The 20,241-nt window shown below is 43.4% G+C and overlaps 1 protein-coding gene across 4 annotated transcripts in view; it reads right to left on the bottom strand.

Moving 5' to 3' along the window:
* The window catches only part of ANKS1B (ankyrin repeat and sterile alpha motif domain containing 1B), a 1,110,621-nt gene that overhangs the window by 1,475 nt on the left and 1,088,905 nt on the right, over positions 1-20,241 (bottom strand). For all 4 annotated transcript variants that reach the window (XM_064590752.1, XM_064590748.1, XM_064590749.1 and 1 more), the window contains one exon: positions 9,276-9,443. In XM_064590752.1, the coding sequence (XP_064446822.1) occupies positions 9,276-9,443 (168 nt within the window). The remainder of the gene's footprint in view (positions 1-9,275; positions 9,444-20,241) is intronic.

Here is a 20,241-nt window from a genome sequence, read left to right as displayed (position 1 = left end):
AACTGGACCTGAGGGAAATGGAACATGGACACCAGTTGAGAGGGATGGGATGTTGAGGCAGTTAAAGGACATCAATATTATTCACTATATATTTTCATATTTCTCAGTGAAGGCTTTTCAATGAATATTTAACAAGCCCTCATGGCACCCAACCTAGTTGTGCTCTTCTGGAAGTTTATGGAGACCAGAGTAAAGTCAGATGGAGGCACCTGCCATGAACAGATTTATCCAGGCCATATGAGAAAGAATATAATAGTCTAAGAGGTAATCCAAAAATATTCTGAAAATTCCTATACATTTAACTTACAGGTTTTTTTTGGGGGGGGGAACGAGATAAATAATGAACAACTCTCCATCAATAAATGCTATACAGAATTAAAACTGGGTATACACTTGAGTGTGACTAGGTATCTATCTCAGAATGGATGGCCCAGGAAAAGCCTCTTCATGTAGCTGAGACTTGAATGACAAGTGGAAGTCAGCTGTGCAGAAATATGGGGGATACCATGATAGGTGGAAGGAGCAGGTGACACAAAGGCCTCAGGTAGGAGTGAGTTTGGTCTGTTCCAGGAATAGGAAGGCCTGAGCATCAGAGAGAAGCATTGTGGGAAATTAGGTTTAGGTACTTGGGGCAGTGGTGCCATGAACTGGTTTGTGTTTTAGGATCACTTTGGTTGCATAAGGAAGAAGGAAGACTATTAGGACATGTACTGCAATAGTTCTGGAGTAGTGGTGGTAGCCTGGACGAGAAGAGTGAGGAAATAGAGAGGAATGGGTGGATCTGAGACATGTTTTAGGGGTTGAGTAGATGGAATCCGCTCATGTGTTGTACACAGTGGTTAGAGGAAGACAGGAAGTAAGGACGACCTCTGGATTTGTGCCTTGAGCAACATGGTGAATGGTTATGCCATTTACTGAGCTCAGAAAGACAGAATATAAATAGTTTTGAGGGAAAAATCAAGAATTCTGTTCTGGGAACTTCCAGGGAAGATGGCAGAGGAAGAGAATCCTAGGCTCACCTCATCCCATGGATACACCTAGATAACACCCACATCAGTGAAAATAACCCAGAAAAATGACCTATAGATTGGCAGAAAAGACCTTTCACAGCTAAATGTAGAAAAGAGGCCACATTGAAGAGGGTAGAAACAGCAGAGATGTAGTTGGGAGCCAAACACCTGCAGGACCTAAGGGAGGACTGCTGTGGGTGCAGAGGGGAGAGGAGCAGACCCTACACCAGGCACCTCAGGCACAGAGGACCTGCACTGGGAAGATGAATTCCCTTATCATTTGGCTTTGAAAACCACTGGGAAGATGAATTCCCTTATCATTTGGCTTTGAAAACCAAAGAGTTAACATCGTGAGTTCTTACAATCAGTGGGGCTTAACACCTGGAACTTTGAAAAATCAGTGAGCCAGAGAGTGATAGGAAACTGAGTCCCTGCCCTTAAAGAGATAGCATAACAAACAGCCCCACCAAGATACAGCAGAGAAGCAGCAGTTTGAAAAACACCTGGGGTATACAGGAGGGAGGGAGATTTGTTTACTAATCTGAGAGCATGTGCTGGAGGGGCAGAGATCTTTGGGAGACTTCTTCAAGAACAAGAGAACTGGCAGGCACCATTTCCCTCTCCCACTCCCCAGCCTAGATACAGGTACACCTGTGTGAACCACTGCAGCAAGAACACTCTCCACCTACCTTGCTAGCAGCATGCCCTGCCCTCACACTCTCCTGTGGTCCCCACCCCCCAACCTGGCCTTGGCGATTCCATCCAAAGCAACGCCACAAGCATAGCAGTATACAAGCAGCCCTGACGGGTCAGCACCACCTCAGAGGGACTCCTGCCCTGGGGAAAGGAGAATAAAACCACACAAGCAATCTTATGGCCCGAGGAGTGGACTGGGGGCAGATATCTGGTCTGACTACAGGCCCCACTCACCAACAAAAACTTCTCATGGGACAACACAGGGAGAGTGCCCTGCAGTGCTGTGCTTCTGCAGTTCTGGAAAATACCTGGCCTAACCCAACTCAAGCCCAAGGCTGCCCCAGACTGGCTCACTAACAACACAGGGAACCAAACCCTGCCTGCAACAGGTAAAGAGAGCCATAGAAGACAACTGGACTGAAGGCAAAAGCAGCTCAGCCACAACAGTAAGGTGCACACAATGCCCATAGGTGATACCCAGTAAGTGCCAGGTTCTGATAGAGGGACATTGCACTGCAGGGCACTATAGGACCTCTTCTTTATAAGGCCTCTAGTTTCAAGAGCAAGAGACATAGCTAACTTTCCTAACACATAGAAACAGACACAGGGGGTTAGACAAAATGAGGAAACAGAGGGATATGTCCCAAATGAAAGAACAGGACAAAATCACAGCAAGACAGCTAAACTCTTGGAGATAAGTAACGGAGATAATATGCCTGATACATAATTTAAAGTAAAGGTCATAAAGGTACTTACTGGACTTGAGAAAAGAGAACAGGACCTCAGTGAGACCCTCAACAAAGAGATAGAAAACATAAAAAAGAACCAATCAGAGATGAAGAACCCAATAACAAATTAAAAATATACTAGAGGGAATAAACAGACTAAAGGAAGTAGAAGAATGGATCAGTGATGTGGGGGACAGAGTAATGGAAAGAAATCAAGCTGAAAAGGAGAAAGAAAAAAGATTAACAAAAAATGAGACTAGATTAAGGGAACTGAGTGACACCATTCAGTATAATAACACTGCATTACAGGGATCCTAGAAGGAGAAGAGAGAGAAAAGGGGGCAGAAAATTTATTTGAAGAAATAATAGCTTAAAACTTACCTAATTTTGGGAAGGAAATGGAAGTCCAGATCCAGGAGGCATAGAGAGCCCCCAACAAAATCAACCCAAAGAGGTCCACACCAAAACACATTGTAATTAAAATGGCAAAAAGTAGTGAGAGAGAATTTTTAAAGCAGCAAGAAAAAAGAAAACAGTTACATCCAAAGGCAGCCCCATAAGGCTATCAGCTGATTTTTCAGCAGAAATTTTGCAGACCAGAAGAAAGCGGCATGATATATTCAAAGTGCCATAAGAAAAAACTTCTAACCAGCAAGGCTATCATTCAGAATAGGAGAGAGAAAGAGTTTCCCAGACAAAAGTTAAAGGAATTCATGACCACTAAACCTGCTCTACAAGAAATGCTGAAGGGGACTCTTTGAGTGGAAAGGAAAGACCATAAGCAAGGAGTAAGAAAAGTAGGAAGCACAAAAGCAGTAAAATTAAGTATATCTATAAAAATCAGTTAAGGGATTCACAAAATAAAAGGATGTAAATATGGACACCTAAAATGTGGGGGAGGGCGCTGGGTGGCTCAGTTGGTTAAACGTCTGCCTTTGCCTCAGGTCATGATCCTGGAGTCCCAGGATCGAGTCCCGCATTGGGCTCCCTGCTTAGCAGGGAGTCTGCTTCTCCCTCTGGCCCTCCCCCTCTCATGCTCTCTCTCTCAAATAAATAAATAAAATCTTAAAAATGTGGGGGAGAGAGGAGTAAAAATTTAGTGCTTTTAGAATGGGTTCAAACTTAAGTGACCATCAACTTAATACTCACTGCCATATGCATAAGATGTCATATACAAAACTTATGGTAACCACACAACAAAAACAGTAATAGATACACAAAATAAAGAGAAAGGAATCCAACTTTATTACTAAAGAAAGCCAGCAAACCGTGAAGGAAGAGAGCAGGAGAAGAAGAGAGAACTACAAAACAAGTAACAAAATAGCAATACCTACATACCTGTCAATAATTACTATGAATGTAAATCAAATGACCTAGGGTGATGGAATGAATAAAAAAGCAAGACTCATGTATATGCTGCCTACAAGAGACTCAGACCTAAAGACACATACAGATTGAAAAGAAAATGAAAGGATAGAAAAGCATTTATCATGCAAATGGAAGTGAAAAGAAAGCCAGGCTAGCAATATTTATTTCAGGCAAAACAGACTTCAAAACAGACTGTACCAAGAGACAAAGAAGGACACTACCTAATCATAAAGAGAACAATCCAACAAGAAGATAACAACAATTGTAAATATTTATGCAGCCAACATGGGAGCACCCAAATACATAAAGCAGCTCATAACAAATATAAAGGAAGTAATCAATAGTAATACAATAGTAGTAGGGGACTTTAATACCCCACTTACATCAATGGATCATCCAAACAGAAAATCAATAAAGAAACAGTTGCTTTGAATGACACACTGGACCAGATGGATTTAACAGATATAATCAGAATATTCCATCTTAAAACAAAATACACCTTCTTTTCAAGTGCACATGGACCATTCTCCAAAACAGATCATGTGAGGCCACAAAATAAGTCTCAACAAATTCAAAAATACTGAAGTCATACCATGCATCTTTTCTGACCACAACACTATGAAACTAGAAACCAACCACAAGAAAAAAGTCTGGAAAGAACACAAATACATGGAGGTTAAGTAACATACTAAACAATGAATGGGTCAACCAAGAAATCAAAGAGGAAAGAAAAAAAAATACATGGAGACAAATGAAAATGAAAACCCAATGGTCCTAAATCTTTGGGATGTACCAAAAGCTATTCTAAGAGGAAGTTTATAGCAATACAGGCCTGCCTCAAGAAGCAAGAAAAATTGCAAACAATGTAACTTTACACCTACGGGAGCTAGAAAAAAACCAAACAAAACCAAAACCAGCAGAAAGAAGGAAATAATAAAGATTAGAGCAGAAATAAATGAAATAGAAAATTAAAAAACCAACAGATCAGGAGATGGTTCTTTGAAAAGATCAACCCAATTGATAAACCTCTAGCCAGACACAGCAAAAATAAAAAAGAGAGGACTCAAACTCAAAAATGAAAGAGGAGAAATAACAACTGACACCACAAAAATAAAAAAGAATTATAAGAGAATATTATGAAAAATTATATGCCAACATGTGGGACAACCTAGAAGAAATTAGATAAATTCCTAGAAACATATAACCTCCCAAAACTGAATGAGGAAGAAATAGAAAATTTGAACTGACCAATTACCAGCAACAAAATTGAATCCGTAATCAAAAAAACTCCCAACAAACAAAAGTCCAGGACCAGACAGCTTCACAGGTGAATTCTACTGAACATTTAAAGAAGAGCTAATATCTATTCTCAAACTTTCCCAAAGAATAGAGGAGGAATGAAAGCTTCCAAATTCATTCTCTGAAGCCCTCATTACCCTGATATCAAAATCAGATAAAGACACTATGAAAAAAGAGAACTACAGGCCAATATCCCTGATGAACATTCATGCAAAAATCCACAACAAAACACTGGCAAACCAAATTCAACAATACATTAAAAAAAATCACTCACCACGATCAAATGGGATTTATTCCCGGAATACAAGGGTGGTTCACATTTGCAAATCAATATGCTACATCACATCAATAAGAGAAAGGATAAAAACCATATGATCATTTCAAAAGAAGCAGAAAAAGCATTTGACCAAGTGCAATATCCATTCATGACAAAAACCCTCAACAATGTAGGTTTAGAGGGAACATAACTCAACATAATAAAGGCCACATATGAAAAACCCACAGCTAACATCATACTCAACAGTGAAAAACAGATTTGTTCCCCTGAGATCAGAAACAAGACAAGGATGTCCACTCTCACTTTTATTCAACACAGTACTGGAAATCCTAGCCTGGGCAATCAGACAAGAAAAAGAAGTGAAAAGCATCCAAATTGGTAAGGAAGAAGTAAAACTTTCATTATTTGTAGATGACATAATACTATGTATAGAGAACCCTAAAGACTCCAACAGAAAACTACTAGAACTGATAAATGAATTCAGTAAGGTCGCATGATACAAAATCAATATACAGAAAACCACTGCATTCCTATACACTAATAATGAGGCAGCAGAAAGAGAAATTAACAAAACAATCCCACTTACAATTTCACCAAAAATAATAAAATACCTAGGAATAAACTTAAACCAAGTAGGTGAAAGATCTAAAGTCTGAAAACTATAAAACACTCATGAAAGAAATTGAAGATGACACAAACAAATGGCAAGATATTCCATGCTCAAGATTGGGAGAACAAATATTGTTAAAATGTCCATACTACCCAAAGCAATCTACAGATTTAATGCAATCCCTATCAAAATACCAACAACATTTTTCACAGTACTAGAACAAACAATCCTAAAATTTATATAGAACCACAAAAGACCCTGAATAGCCAAAGCAATCTTGAAAAAGAAGAACAAAACTGGAGGTATCACAATCCCAGATTTCAAGTTACACTACAAAGCTGTAGTAATCAAATCAGTATGGTACTGGCACAAAAACAGACACATAGATCAATGGAACAGAAGAGAGAGAGACCAGAAATCAACCCATGATATGATCTATTAATCTTCAGTAAAGGAGGCAAGAATATGCAGTGGGAAAGAGTCTCCTCAACAAATGTTGCTGGGAAAACTAGACAGCTACGTGCAAAAGAATGAAAGTGGCCCACTTTCTTACCCATACACAAAAATAAACTCAAAATGGATTAAGGACCTAAATGTGAGACCTGAAACCATAAAAATCCTAGAAGAGAGCACAGGCAGTAATGTCTCTGACATCAGCCATAGCAACATTTTTCTAGATACATCTCCTGAGGCAATGGAAACAAAAGCAAAAAAATAAGCTACTGGGACTACATCAGCGTAAAAAGCTGCACAGCAAGGGAAACAATCAACAAAATTAAAAGACAACCTACTGAATGGGAAAAGATATTTGCAAATGACATATCTGATAAAAGGTTAGTATCCAAAATATATAAAGAACTTTTATAACTCAACACCAAAAACCCCCAATAATCCAATTAAAAATGGGTAGAAGAATGAAAGACATTTCTCCAGAAAAGATACACAAAATGGCCAACAGACACATGAAAAGATGCTCAACATCCTCATCATCAGGGAAATGCAAATCGAAACCACAGTGAGATATCACCTCACACCTGTCAGAATGGCTAAAATCAAAACCATAAGAAACAAGTGTTGGTGAGGATATGGAGAAGAAGGAACACTCATGCACTGTAGGTGGGATTACAAACTGGTATAGCCACTGTGGAAAACAGTATGGAAGTTCCTCAAAAAATTAAAAATAGAACTAACAATATGACCCAGAAATCACGCTACTGGATATTTACCCAAAGAATCTGAAAACATTAACTTGGAAAGATATATGCACCCCTATGTTTATTGCAACATTATTTATAATAGCCAAATTATGGAAGCAATCCCAGTGTCCACTGATAGATGAATGGATAAAGAAAAAGTGTGTAGTAGGAAGGGAAAAATGAAGGGGGTGAAATCGGAGGGGGAGACAAACCATGAGAGACTATGGACTCTGAGAAAAAAACTGAGGGTTTTAGAGGGGAGGGGGGTGGGGGGTTGGGTTAGCCTGGTGATGGGTATTAAAGAGGGCACGTTCTGCACGGAGCACTGGGTGTTATAATGAATCATGGAACGCTACATCAAAAAGTAATGATGTAATGAATGGTGACTAACATAAAATAAAATTAAAAAAAAGAAAAAGTGGTGTGTGTGTACACACACACACGCACGCACGCACACAATGGAATATTACTCAGCCATAAAAAATGAAATCTTGCCATTTGCAATAACGCAGATAGATCTACAGGGTATAAAGCTAAGTGAAGTAAGTCCGAGAAAGACAAATACCATACATTTCACTCCTATGTGAAATTTAAGAAATGAACAAAGAATAAAACCAGACTCTTAACTATAGAGAGCTGATAGCAGAGGGGCAGTGGAAGGGGGGATGGGGGAAATAGGTGAAGGGGATTAAGATCACTTGTCTAGATGAGCACTGAGTAGTGTACAGAACTGTTGAATCACTCTATTATACACCTGACACTGATATAACACTGTGTATCAATTATACTGGAATTAAAATGAATAGAATTCTGTTCTGTTCTACATCTCAGATGTCTGTTAGATATTAAAGAAGCAATTGAACATACAAGTCTGGCTTTGTGGGAGTGCATCAGGATTGGGAACCAGTGGGGCTGGGTAGGTGCAGAGGTGAAGGGACCATGGTGTCTGAAGGAAGATTTTCAGAGGACATGCAGTTAATGGTGATGCTCAGAGATGAGGGACGAGCGTGGGAGCAAATGGCTAAAGTGGGGTGGAAGTGAGTAGTCAAGGAGCAGAGGCCAGATGCTGGAGGGACTGTCCCCAGGGAGCGAAGTTGCCAAGAATGGTGGCAGGAGTAGAGGCCCAAAAGAAGACTGTAGACAAGAAGCCACATGCTCACAAACGGAGGTGCTTCTTGACAAACAGTAAAGATCCTACACTTCCCCCATGACCCCACAAGCCGGGGATGGTGGAGAGGAGCGCGCTAGAGATAGAAAGATATGTGGGTGTGAGAGCAAGGCATCTGGGGGTGCCTGTCTGTCCCGAGCCCCAGAGTTCCTAGGATGCCATACGGCAGCCGGAGCAGAAGCCAGATGGGAGGCTGGTTGGGAACGCTCCAGCTTTTGGGTATTGCTACTACCAGAGGAGGCCGCTTTGAAGTCATGAAAGTCTGTTAGGACAGGACGTCTACAGAGCTCATGGGAGGGAAGGGGAGGAAATTCCTGGAGGAAGGCAGATGACAAGGAGGAAGGAGGGGCTGCAGCATCTGAAGAGTCCCCGCTCTGCAGGAAGCCTCAGATGCTGGGAGAAAGCCTGCCGAAAGCTGGCATCTAAGCCTCTGGCCAAGGGGGAGAGGACCGCTCTGCTCGGACCCAAGACGTGCACAGAGCCTGTGCACCTAGCTAGCTTCCTCTAGCAGAGTACCTGGGATGCCTTGCTGTGAACCTCTGCCAACATCTCCAACGGCCTGTGACTTGCAAGAGGTTTTGGCCCCTGGTGGGATGGCAGTGAAGCCTTAGGGAACATTGTTCCCAAGCTTGCCTGAACCTTCAGAAAAGATTCATCAAGGAAGCAGCGGCACCCAGTCCCCCTCTCACAGAGCTGCCACAGGTGACAGAGAAAGTGGAATTTTCTTGGGATCCTGTAGGTTCAGACAGATGGTCCCCTGAGACTTTGCAGGAATCAGGCTGGGAGGGTGAAGGATGCATGCCAGGAGGAGGAGGCCAAAGGAGACATAGAAAGGCAGGCCCCCACATCACTTGGGACCTGCTTAACAGCTTCCTCTCCCTCCAGCTCAAGATTTTCAGAACATCTGTATTCTTTCTACTTACCACCGACTTGCGAATGCTGACACGAGGCTTGGGGATAGGTTTGGAGGGTTTGTTTTCAAAGCTTTCTGGAAGTGTAGAGGAATGCCCCCCTTTTCTTGCTTGTAGTGCAAGTTGGTAAGCAACTTCAAATGCCTGACCCAGTGTTAGGATGATTTCGTAGGCTAAATTCTGCAAGAGAAAAGAGAAAAGCATTTACTGTGGCATACTGCAGGTTGGCCAAGTTGAGTAGCTGAGGAACACTGTGGGAGGTGAACTAGCAAGGACCTTGAACTAGTCCACCTGGTGTGGCAGTGAGTCAGTGGAAATCTGTGAAGAACAGGAAACCCCAGGTCCAATTTAGAGTCTACATGAGGCATTAGTCAGCAATGCGATGCACTGGCTTACGACCACGCTAAGGAGCTGACCCCCAACTTCACCCTACGGGGAGCAGGCCCACACCCCCTGGCCCCAGGAGCCTATTCCATTCAGAGCCTCCCTCGTGGGCAGCTGGTTGGCTCCCAGGCCTTGGAAGATAAGGGGTTACTATGGTCCTTCATCTGAGTTCTGGGAGTGCCTCAGCTGTGCTTGTAAGAACGAGCCCACACACTCTACAGGAGGTGTTCCTGAGAAGTTTGGGTCTTTTTACCTCAAACATCTGTGATTCAGTGAACATCTCTAAAGCACAATCAAAATCTAATTTAGGCGGAGGGGAGAGGCATTAGTCATGCTGGTGTGGTGTCTCACAGTTCCAGCAGCCAGCATGCAAACAGAGCCAATTATCCATCTATTTCTTGAGGCGCTTGCTCTCCCTGTGGGTCCACTTCCATATTTTATCATCAAATCAGCAAGAGACAGGAGAGTCTGTCAGGCCCAAATGCCATGCCAAGCAGTGACTGGGAGAAAGGTTCTTTTCTTCGGACCTTCAGTCACTCCCTTCAAGATGACTTCTAGCTTTCTTTTCTCTTCTCTAGATATGAATCCTTGATTTCTGCCTTCTCTTCCCAGCACAGCTCCACCTGGTCTTCTCTCACTGAGAAAACATGATGTTGTCTGACCCCAGAGAGGCAGGGTCTTGACAATGCCCCTGAGGTCACAGCACACCAAAGAGGTAGATGCCTTATCTATCAGTCACAACAGAGAGCTTTCTTAAAATCATTGCACCAGCAGAGAGCAGGCATGGTCTGTCTCAAGTTTTCATTCTGATCAGTGTCCCTAGAATGTCTATTCATGGTTTTTCAGAACAGAAATGAAGAAGACAGTGAAGGAGATACAGGATGGCCTTTGGAGGCCCAAGTGGAAGAAGTCCATGGGTTTCTGGACCAACCAGACTTCAGATCAATGCCAGACTACTGTGGTCTTAGACCCAAGGAGGGAAAATGCCTCTGAGCTTGAAATCTGTTTTGACAGAGGAGGGGTCTTCTTTGAGTGACATGTTAAGAAATGATGGCCCCACAAGACAGACGTGTGCTTGCTGGAGACACTGAACCTTGCACAGCCAACTGAGCACTTCCTGCAATGAGCACTGATCCTGTGTTTGCCTCCAAGCATGAGTCAGACTAGTAAATTAGCAGTGCACAGACAAATGATAGTGGAGGAGGGCTGGCAGATAGCTCCGGCCATCACTGCACAAAGAGGGCTGAACCCTTCGACTGCCTACACTTGGCATCACGTCATCGTCAGCTTTGCCTCCTAGTGTGCATAGGGGACGCCTCTGAAAGGCAGACTGGGGCTTTTGACTTCTGTAGTCTCCATGTGAAGTCATGGGCTCTTGGTCTTGTTCAGCATGACTCTGGAGATGGTTGATGTCCATCCGTCAGGGCTATGTAGCAGATATTCATGCTCTAGGTGGGCAAATGGATGAAGGGAAAGACGGCAGATTCAGCAATTATATAATGTTCAGCTTTTATATACTAGAACAGTGGAGCTTAATGAGTGTGAATTCTTTATCATTAACCTAAAAACAAATTCCTGAAAGTGAGATTTACTTAAAGCTCCAGTGTCTTCAAAAGAAAGTCAAAGATGCTCATTTGAGCAAGTGAGATTTTTCACATGACTATTATGGGAAGCCTAAAGGTTTTGAAGGGTAGTGGGTTAGAAGCCCTGCTTTTTCATTTTTAATTAGTTCTTGGTGTTAGGAAACTGCTCAAATAAGACACTGAGACCAGACTGTGCCAAATGCCCTCTCCTGGTTTGGCTTGTGTTCTTCTTGATGTCTTGCTTCTCGCTTTATTTTTGAATGCTTTACAGAGTTGTTTTTTCTTATGATTATGTAGAGTTGGATACGGTTACCTTTCCTATCTCTTATGTTGCCTCAATGTTTGAGGTATTGATTCTGGAAGCCAGGGAGGGCCCATGGGCATGAGGAGCAGCTGGTTCTGATGGGGCTTCTAAATGCTGAGCGCTGTACTACTGACATACCAGGGCCCCTGAGGGGAACACTCATCAGGTTGGACCTGCTGACACATGTCTAGATGGGGAGGAAGATTCGTTTCTCTTGCCTCTCCTTAGTAACAGTCCCACTATTTAAATGGGAGGACGGTTACTGTGAGGGTAGGAGTCTCAACTAGGACGAGACCAAAAATTAATACTGCAGTATCAGAGAGGCTTAGGTGACAAGCCTTGCTACCTTCTTTGAGCCAGGCTTGCTGACCCCAGTGATGCTGGCTGGCATTGAAGAGCTAGAGATGCCTCAAAAACCTGAAGGCCCAATTACTCTCTGTTTTCAATGTATTATTATCTTTGCAACTGTGGGGAGGTCAGTGCCTGAGACTATGCCTGACACACCGTAGGCACTCAGTAAATGCATGCTAAATGAATGAATGAATAGGCAAAGGACAAATGAGAGAAATAGCACTACTACAGTTATACTATATAGAGTTATTACTGTAGGTAGCATAGCTACCATTAAGTAAGGACTTCACAGGTATTAGGAATTGAGTATGCACTAGATTTATCTCATTTAAGTATTATCACAGTTATCTGCAAAATCTCTTTATCCTTATTTTATAGATGAGGCTCAGAGAGACTAAGTAACTTACCTGACATCACAGAGCTAGAAAGTTACAGAGCTGTGATATGAACCAGTATTTGTGACTCAAAGCCCATGTTCTTACCCCTACCCACATGTGGTAGCTTGTCTCCAAGACGGCTGCCATCCATTCCACTGCCCTGTGTCTACGCCATGACCTTCTACGAAGAGGGTGAGTCTGTTTCTCCACCTCCTTGAATCTGGATTGGCTTTCCTGACTTTCCCAATTAGCAGAGTATTGCAGAAGTGACATGCTGGGACCTCTGAGATTTGGTTGTAAGGAGTCTTGTAGCTTCCATCCAGGCCTCTTGAAACACTCTGAGGGAAGCCAGCCATGTGTAAACATTTGACCACCCCGAGGTTACCATGCTACGCAAATGTCCAAGCTAGCCAAATGGCAGAGGCTGCCTGGAAAGAAACAGCAGTTGCAGTCATCCCAGCGAAGGAGTCATCCTGGACATTCAGTCTCTAGGAGACACCACACGGGGAGGACGCAAGACCCCAGAGAGATGGCCCTAGTAGAGCTGTCCCAACATCAGCAGCCATCTGAGCCACCTCAGCGGAGGCCCCAGGTATCGCTGAGCAGAAAAGAGCAGAGCTGCCATATTCTGCCCAAATCCCTCATTCACAGAATCATAATGAAATGGATGTTCTTCTGTGTCACTAAGTTTTGGAGTGGCTTGTTAAGCAGCAACAGATAACTGGAACACCATTCAGTGCTGAAGAAGGCTGGCTGGCTCCTCGTTCCGGTAGCAGGAAGAGAACTGCCAGCCTCTGAGCTGGGATGAACAGTATGTAGTCGTGGGGAGTCACTCCTGGAACCACCCCACCCTCAGCCCTGGCTGTGGGGAAGCTAGATGCCTCCTGTGACCCATCCTGGTCACAGCATCACAGTAAGCACTAGGGTGTCCCTTCACACATATTAGCCCAAACCACAGAGCTGGAATGTCCTTCTAAGTTGGCACAACCATGTTCTCATCTCTAGTCACTACCTCCCTTGAGCATAAATTCAAACCCTTTCAGCTTTACGTTCACTACGTTAACCTGGCCTGTCTCTGACCGTGGCTCTTTCTGCCCCTCCTGGCTTATTGGAAAATACCTGCCTTGGCTTTTCCAGCATGAGTCTCTTTCTAGAATCACATTTATTATGGCAATTGGTCTTGAGCATTTTCTACCTTACAAAGACCATCAATGAAAGCGGGTAGCCTGTGTGTGTGCATGCATGTTTGGTACAGGCGTGGGGGATGATGACTGGGGACAGCATGCTCTGAGCCTCATTTTTCTTAATTTAAAAATGGGGATGATAACATGCAGTAGTGACTTCACTGGATTGTTTTGAGAATCACTCATGATTACACTTAACCAATGACAATTTCAGCCAACATTATTTTCTGTGTGCCATGTACCATAGGACATGCTTCACATGGACTCTCTCATTGAATCCTAACAACAACCACCACCCTGTAGGGGTTATAACAGTGGGGCTATTATTCGTATTTCACATGTGAGAGAATTCAGCTCAGAATGGTTAAATAACTTGGTCATGAAGCCAGCACAGCAGAGCTAGGATTTGAATCCAGGTGTTGGTAGGCCCTGCTCTTGAACTTAGAACTATAGTTAAGATAAATGACTTCTGCAAACTGTTAAAAAAAAAAAAAAAAGCTTAAAAACATTAAATACAGAAACTACTGGGTGGTAAGTGCATCTTGGCTGGGGTGAGGATACCTAACGGTACACAATTTGCTTGGGTCTCAGCCTCCAGGCAAAGGGTGTCCTTCGTGATTTAACATGATCCATCATCACAAGGATTCTCAACCATTGGATGTGCCCCTTACATGATGAGGGATGCCAGGCAACACTCCCTTTCCAGCAGAGACTCTTTAGGATGAAGGCAGGGAATCCCAAGTCAATGGGGACAACCGCCCCAGGGGGACCATCACCATCTCTAAAGCCCTTCCCTTCTCCCCTAGGGATTCTGTTCTTCGAATTAAGAATTGCTACATTAGAGGAATTTGCAGAGCCATCATATTTTAAGGAGAGATCTTAATAGTAATCAAGGGACACAAACTTGTTTTTCTTATGCAAACTGGAGATGTGTAGGCAAGCTTGCATTTACTAGGAGCTCAAGGCAGTCAGGACTGCAGTTGACCACGTTGGCTACTTACTGAGCTACTTCCATGTGTCAGGCTGAGTCCCTAATGCCTGGCCGGTGCCTGGCCTATGGCAAGTGTCCAGGAAGTGCTCACTGAATGATGTGGGGGAGGGGAAGCTCTTGGAGAGACAAAGAAATGTCCCTCCTTGTCCTTCTGCCTCCTAGTCACTGAGGCTGTACCCAGCACATTCATCAGTTTGGTGTTAGAAAAACCGCAGCATAGATGTGGGCAATCTGTCCTCTAGGAAAAATTCTGGTCACTCAGGTATTAACTGATGTATCACTGGGATTCTTTTATGATTTTTTTTTTTCCTGCTTTATACTTCCGTGTTTTATTTTAAAGATTAATACTTAGCATTTCCAAAACCTGGTAATGATCATTATAATAAAGGAAGAAATGAATATGTTGAATCGTCAGCTTATAAAGGAAGAACCAGCTCACGAAACTTAGAAATGTTGCGGCACATTGTACGGTAAATAAGCTCTTACCACAGGTACAGAACATAGGCAGGTGGAATCTACAGTGACCATCCCAGTGACGGCAGCCCCAGGCTGCATCCCATCCCTCCTGCGAGGAGTTTGGAAACTCCTTCCAAACTTGTTGGAAACCTCCAAACAAATTTGGGGAGAGCACAGTTCTTGACTTTGCTTGCCCCTGGGAGTCCACTGTGTCCTCCTGTGTCCATCCAGTCTGGGATTCTTTTTGGGGTGCCCTGTTCTGGGGGTGCCTTCTGATTCTGTCCTAGCAATCAGCTCTATCTGCATCCTCAAGAGCCAGGCCACTGCTGGGCCTGGAGGGACAACTATGGAGGTGGCCCAGGATGGGACTGGAAACAAAAGCATTCTTTCATTTTTAGAATTAAAAAAAAACAAAAACAAGCATTTTTGATAAAATAGGGGCTTTAACATTTTTTAGGCTGAAGGGTTCAGTGGCATATTTGCAAGAATATTCATTATCATGTTTAAAATTTTTCATAAATAGAGGACTAATTAAGTATACTACATAGATTCACACAGTGCAGCCAATTAAAATGAAAACTGAGTCGTTTTAAAAAACTGGTTAAAAGACTAAGTAAAAATATATGGATAAATACAGACATAGATGGTATCTGTCTATGTGCATAGAAAACAGGGATATATATTAAAATGTTACTAATGGTCATCACTGAGTGTTGAGATTGTGGATAATTTTTCTCTTTTTCTTTGTATGTTTTGAACTTTATTCAAATGAAGATGAATAATTTTACAGTCGTAAAAAATAAGCTTTTCCATTTTGATAATTAAAAACAAGAGAAAATATTCTAGCTCAAAAACAGCTTACTCTTTACCCATCACCTTGGGGTTCTAGGTGCCTTTTCATTCTTTGGCAGAGAGGGCTGGAAACAGTTCCAAGACAACCCAGGCCCTATTTGCAGGTGTCACTCTGGCTCGCCTCCATGTACCAGAGGGGCTGGCCATCCATTTGGCCAAGAATCTCTTTTAGGCTCTTCAGTTTTCACACTGGATGTCAATTCTAACATCTGCTCAGTTGAATTTTAGAATGCTTAGCTCTTTCTTTAACCTGGAGCCCCAAGACCTCTACCCTCAGTACAAAGAGTAGAACCTTCTGCTGTCCAATTTCTATCAAGCTCAGCTGAAAACTGTTGTGTGTGGACATTAGCTTACAGACATGCACTCAGCCCACTCTTGCAGCTGTGCTAGGCTTTATGCCTGCACCAAGCTCTGGACCACCTGTGAATCTGAACCATATTCTGTTTTGTCTCACAGGGACGATAAAGCAGTGCTGGCAGCAACTACCACATGACACTGCTCACTCCATCCCAGGGACCTGCTAAGTGCCTGATGTAGATAATCTAACCCTCACAGCTACCTGATAAAGGGAGAACTGTCACCCCCAATTTTATGTGTGAGAAGCTCAGGATTAGTGAGATTAACTTGGCCAAGTTCAAACTGCTAGTGAGGGGCAGAGCCAGGATTCAAACCCAGATCTGACCTCAGATGAGCCAGTATTTTGTGCCACTGGACTTCCTGCCTTACTGCTTTCATGAGTCTGCTGGTGTTCTACTTTCACTGAGGGCGCCTCGAAGGAAGCATCTTGTGTTTGGGAGATTCACTGCATGAATGTTAGTAAGATACTATCACACAATATTCTGTCATAGAGACCCAGGACAAAGAGTCCTTTCAGACTTCAGTCTCACTGAAGTTTTGTTTTCTGAGAGGATGGGTTCTACTCTTCTTTCAAAGAAGCATGTGTCTCCCTATTTCCCTTGACCTCCAGGAAGCTCAGAGCCAAATTTGTAGCTCGGCTCTAATAACTACGTACAACTCTGTGGTCTGCATATTGACGTTAAAACTTTTCCCTTGGCGTTGATCTTCCTTTTAGTAGGTCTTTTCCCTAGTTCAGATCTGTGTGTACCTATATTTTCAGATCTAGCTTACCTATTTATGGAGGTTGCCTTAAATTCTTTATGGAAAGAGGTATAAGTGGTATCCATTTCTTCACGTAAACATTTGTTTGAGAGCTCACTTTGTTTAACCTGTTACTGCCAAAATGGCTGATAAGGTACATCCGATGCGGCCTTCTCCTCACCTGCTGAACGTGACAATAAGTGAGCAAGCCTAGAGGGGACGGGGTGCCATGGGGAGAGAGGGCCTTTTTGACCCAGGCTGGGAAGCTGCTGTTTCCAAGTAGACCATTCTGACCTACCTACTGGCACTTTCCATTAGCATTAAAAAACCACCACCACATTTCAGTAACTGCCATTGAAGGAACATGTTAGTTCCATAGCCCCAGAAAACTACAGGCCCTCATTTGGCTATTTGGCCTCTGGGGGTCAGCAGAGGCCACCCACACCTGAAGAGGATGCAAACACAGACATTCAAGGGATGGGCTGTGTCTGTGCCTGGAAGCCCTGGACAGAGCGGAAGAGCCAAGGGCACTCTGAGGAGCCTCAGGTTTGCTACACCAGCACTGCTGAATCACGACCATGCCTAGATCACCTGCATGGGCCAGCTCTGCCATGGGCTACCTACCTATGGAAGCCGTCACTGGCACTGAGATGGCACTGGGGATGGGGACTGGTCCAGGTGACCCTGAGGTCCCTTTCTACCCTGGGAGATCCAGGATTGTATGGTTAGAAGCTGATGTGTCTTACCTAGCCAACTATGGATTCAGTCCAGAGATGTACACATAGTTGACACCATGTTAAATCGCAGCATATTGTGCAAAAGCCAGACTGCAGGGCTCGACAATCTACCAGCCAGTGCTTAGAGATGCAGTGACCAAGGGGCTGGCCTTCATCTGAGAGGATGTTCTCATGGCATCAGTCACCCCAGAAATGATTCCAAATGGCCAAGTCTTCTGTCTATTATAAAATGGCTTTTGCTTTTGGCAAAACACCTTTTCCCATCTCTCACCTCTGGCTGGTGAGTTACCGCTCGTCCTTGAAGATTCACCTGGGGCATTCTATCTTCTAGGAGTCCTCTCTTAGTCCCCTTTCCTGACCCCCAGGTTCAGCCAGGTGGCCCTCCTCAGGCAGCCCTGCAGCACCTTGACACGGCTCTACTTACACTGCGTGGTATTTACTAGTGTTTTCTCTTCATAGGGTCAACCTTCTCAGTTGATGGAGCTCCTTGAAGGCTCTAGTTTCATCTGACTTTGTGTCTTTAGGGCTTAGGGTACATTAGGTGCTTAACAAATGTTTGCTGGAAGAACTGAAAAAAGGAAGCTGCCTGGTAGGTCCCTAAGATCAAAGGACTTGCACTTAAGGATTAGATAAGGGTGAATACGGATGGCCAGAGCCAATTCTTGCCATCTCTCTTCTCTGCCGCAGGTAGACCTGGGGGCACGGATGCCCCAGAAGTGCAGGCAATGCCACGGGGCCTGAAGACAAAGGAAAGTGGTTTTCAATCTGGGTCCTCAGTGGGGTCTCCAGAAAGAAGCCACATTTCTCTTTTGGCTGTATTTTGCTTGTACTTCTTGTTTTTTAAGTCCTCGGGTAAGCTTCATCTACAAGTTGCTTCACCCACGTCTTGAGGTAAAAATAACTCTGAGAATATTCTGGGCATATTCACAGAATTCATTGACATCTCCTTAACTCTACCTATAGTTAGTTCTCTCAAGTACAAGTCAGAAATTAATCTTGATAGATTATATTTGTAGAAATAAATACTGCCCATCACAGGTCTTATATTAGGCATCTGGTCCACGGCTGACATGTCGACTGGTCAATGTGCCGATAGCCTCTTTAGGGCTGATTTCAGCTCACTAAAAGAATCATGAAATTAATATTTTCCCGTAACTATAACAGGGGTACACGTAGACAATTCTGAAAATATATAAAGAAAATAGAAAACCACCTGTAAAATTCTATTGCTGGAACAGAGCCAATACTGCATTTTGGCTTATTTTCTTTTTACATTCATATATATACACAAATACTTTGATATGAATACTTAGGTATGTGAATTTAAAACAAAATTAAAATCATACTTGATGTGTGGTTTCATAACTTGCTTTTTCATGCAACATTAAATCATGAATGGCTTTTTCCTGCTGCTAAATGTTCTTCAAAAACCAGATTTTTAAAGGTGGCAGAGCATTCCACCATTACCTGCTAAAGTTTAACTTCATGCCTCACCCTGAGTACATGAGTGTGCACTGGCTTAGCAAAGGCCTAACAAGGAGGCTGGTCCCTCCTCCCTAAGTCAGGACTTGCTTTCTTGTAGCATTCCAGGTCCACCATGGAGATCATGCATCCAGGTCCACCATGGAGATCATGCACCCATGCACCTGTCCACATGGAACCACAGACCCAGTTGGCTGGATGGCAGGCCTCGGGCAGCCATGCTGCAGGACTGGCTTGCCAGGGCAGAAGGGAAACACAGCTGGTCTTTTCCCTGTTACTTGGCAGGGATTTGGAGAAAGGGTGTCAAAAGAGAGATTTGCTAGGTTTCAACCTCTCCCCACTCTTCAAAGTCAAAGCTCCTAGTGGAAGCTACAGTACCCCTGTCACTAACTTGTTACGCCTTTGAAAAGGGGCACTTACCAAATTCAAAACCCTTCTTACTTTAAACCTTCTCATTGAAAATCTTTCTCAAATGAAAAAGTCCATTTCCTTGGCTTAATAAACACAGTAAATACAAATGACTTTTTCCTTGCTTATCGCAGATGTGCATCTAATGCCCTGAGCTCGCCATTGCAAAGTGAATTAATGAGTTGTCACGCCTCCAAACTTATCACATGTTCACACAAACTAAGCGTTCAGCTTCCAGCCGAAGCAGGGAGCACGCCTCCTCTGGGAGCAGCCCCAGCCCTGCTAGGTGCTGGCTCAGCTCCAGGATAGCATGGGTGGGATTTTATTGCAACTATTTGTTATGTCCTTACTTCTTCTACGGAACTAAGAGCTCCTGGAGAGCAGGGACCTGTGCCTGACTCATAGTAGGCACTCAATAAATGTATTTAAATGGCCTTTGACTTTTTCCCTCCAAGTGTGGAATGTTGCTGCAGCAAACACACGCTATATACGAAAACCTGGGACATAAATCCTCATACAGGTTCTGAGGACAAGAAAGAATACAACCACCACAACTACTGAACAACTGCTACTACCCATCTCCTGTCCTCAGCAGCTGAGAATGACTGAACACCCTGGGCTGGAAATGGACACACAGTATCGCGTTTAATTCTAAGAAGAGCTGTAGGTGCTGGGTACTGTTGTTCATCTCTGTTTTACAGATGAGGAAACTGAGGATTAGTTCTTGGCCAAACTATAAAGCTAAGAGGTGCTGACCTGATTCTAAAGGCC

Source organism: Mirounga angustirostris, unplaced genomic scaffold (genome assembly GCF_029215605.1).
Source record: "Mirounga angustirostris isolate CCGP_5_RB_7025 unplaced genomic scaffold, mMirAng1.0.hap1 SCAF_5, whole genome shotgun sequence".
NCBI lineage: Eukaryota > Metazoa > Chordata > Mammalia > Carnivora > Phocidae > Mirounga > Mirounga angustirostris.
The sequence above is the reverse complement of the archived record's forward strand: the minus strand, read 5'-3'. Positions and strand labels throughout refer to the sequence as shown.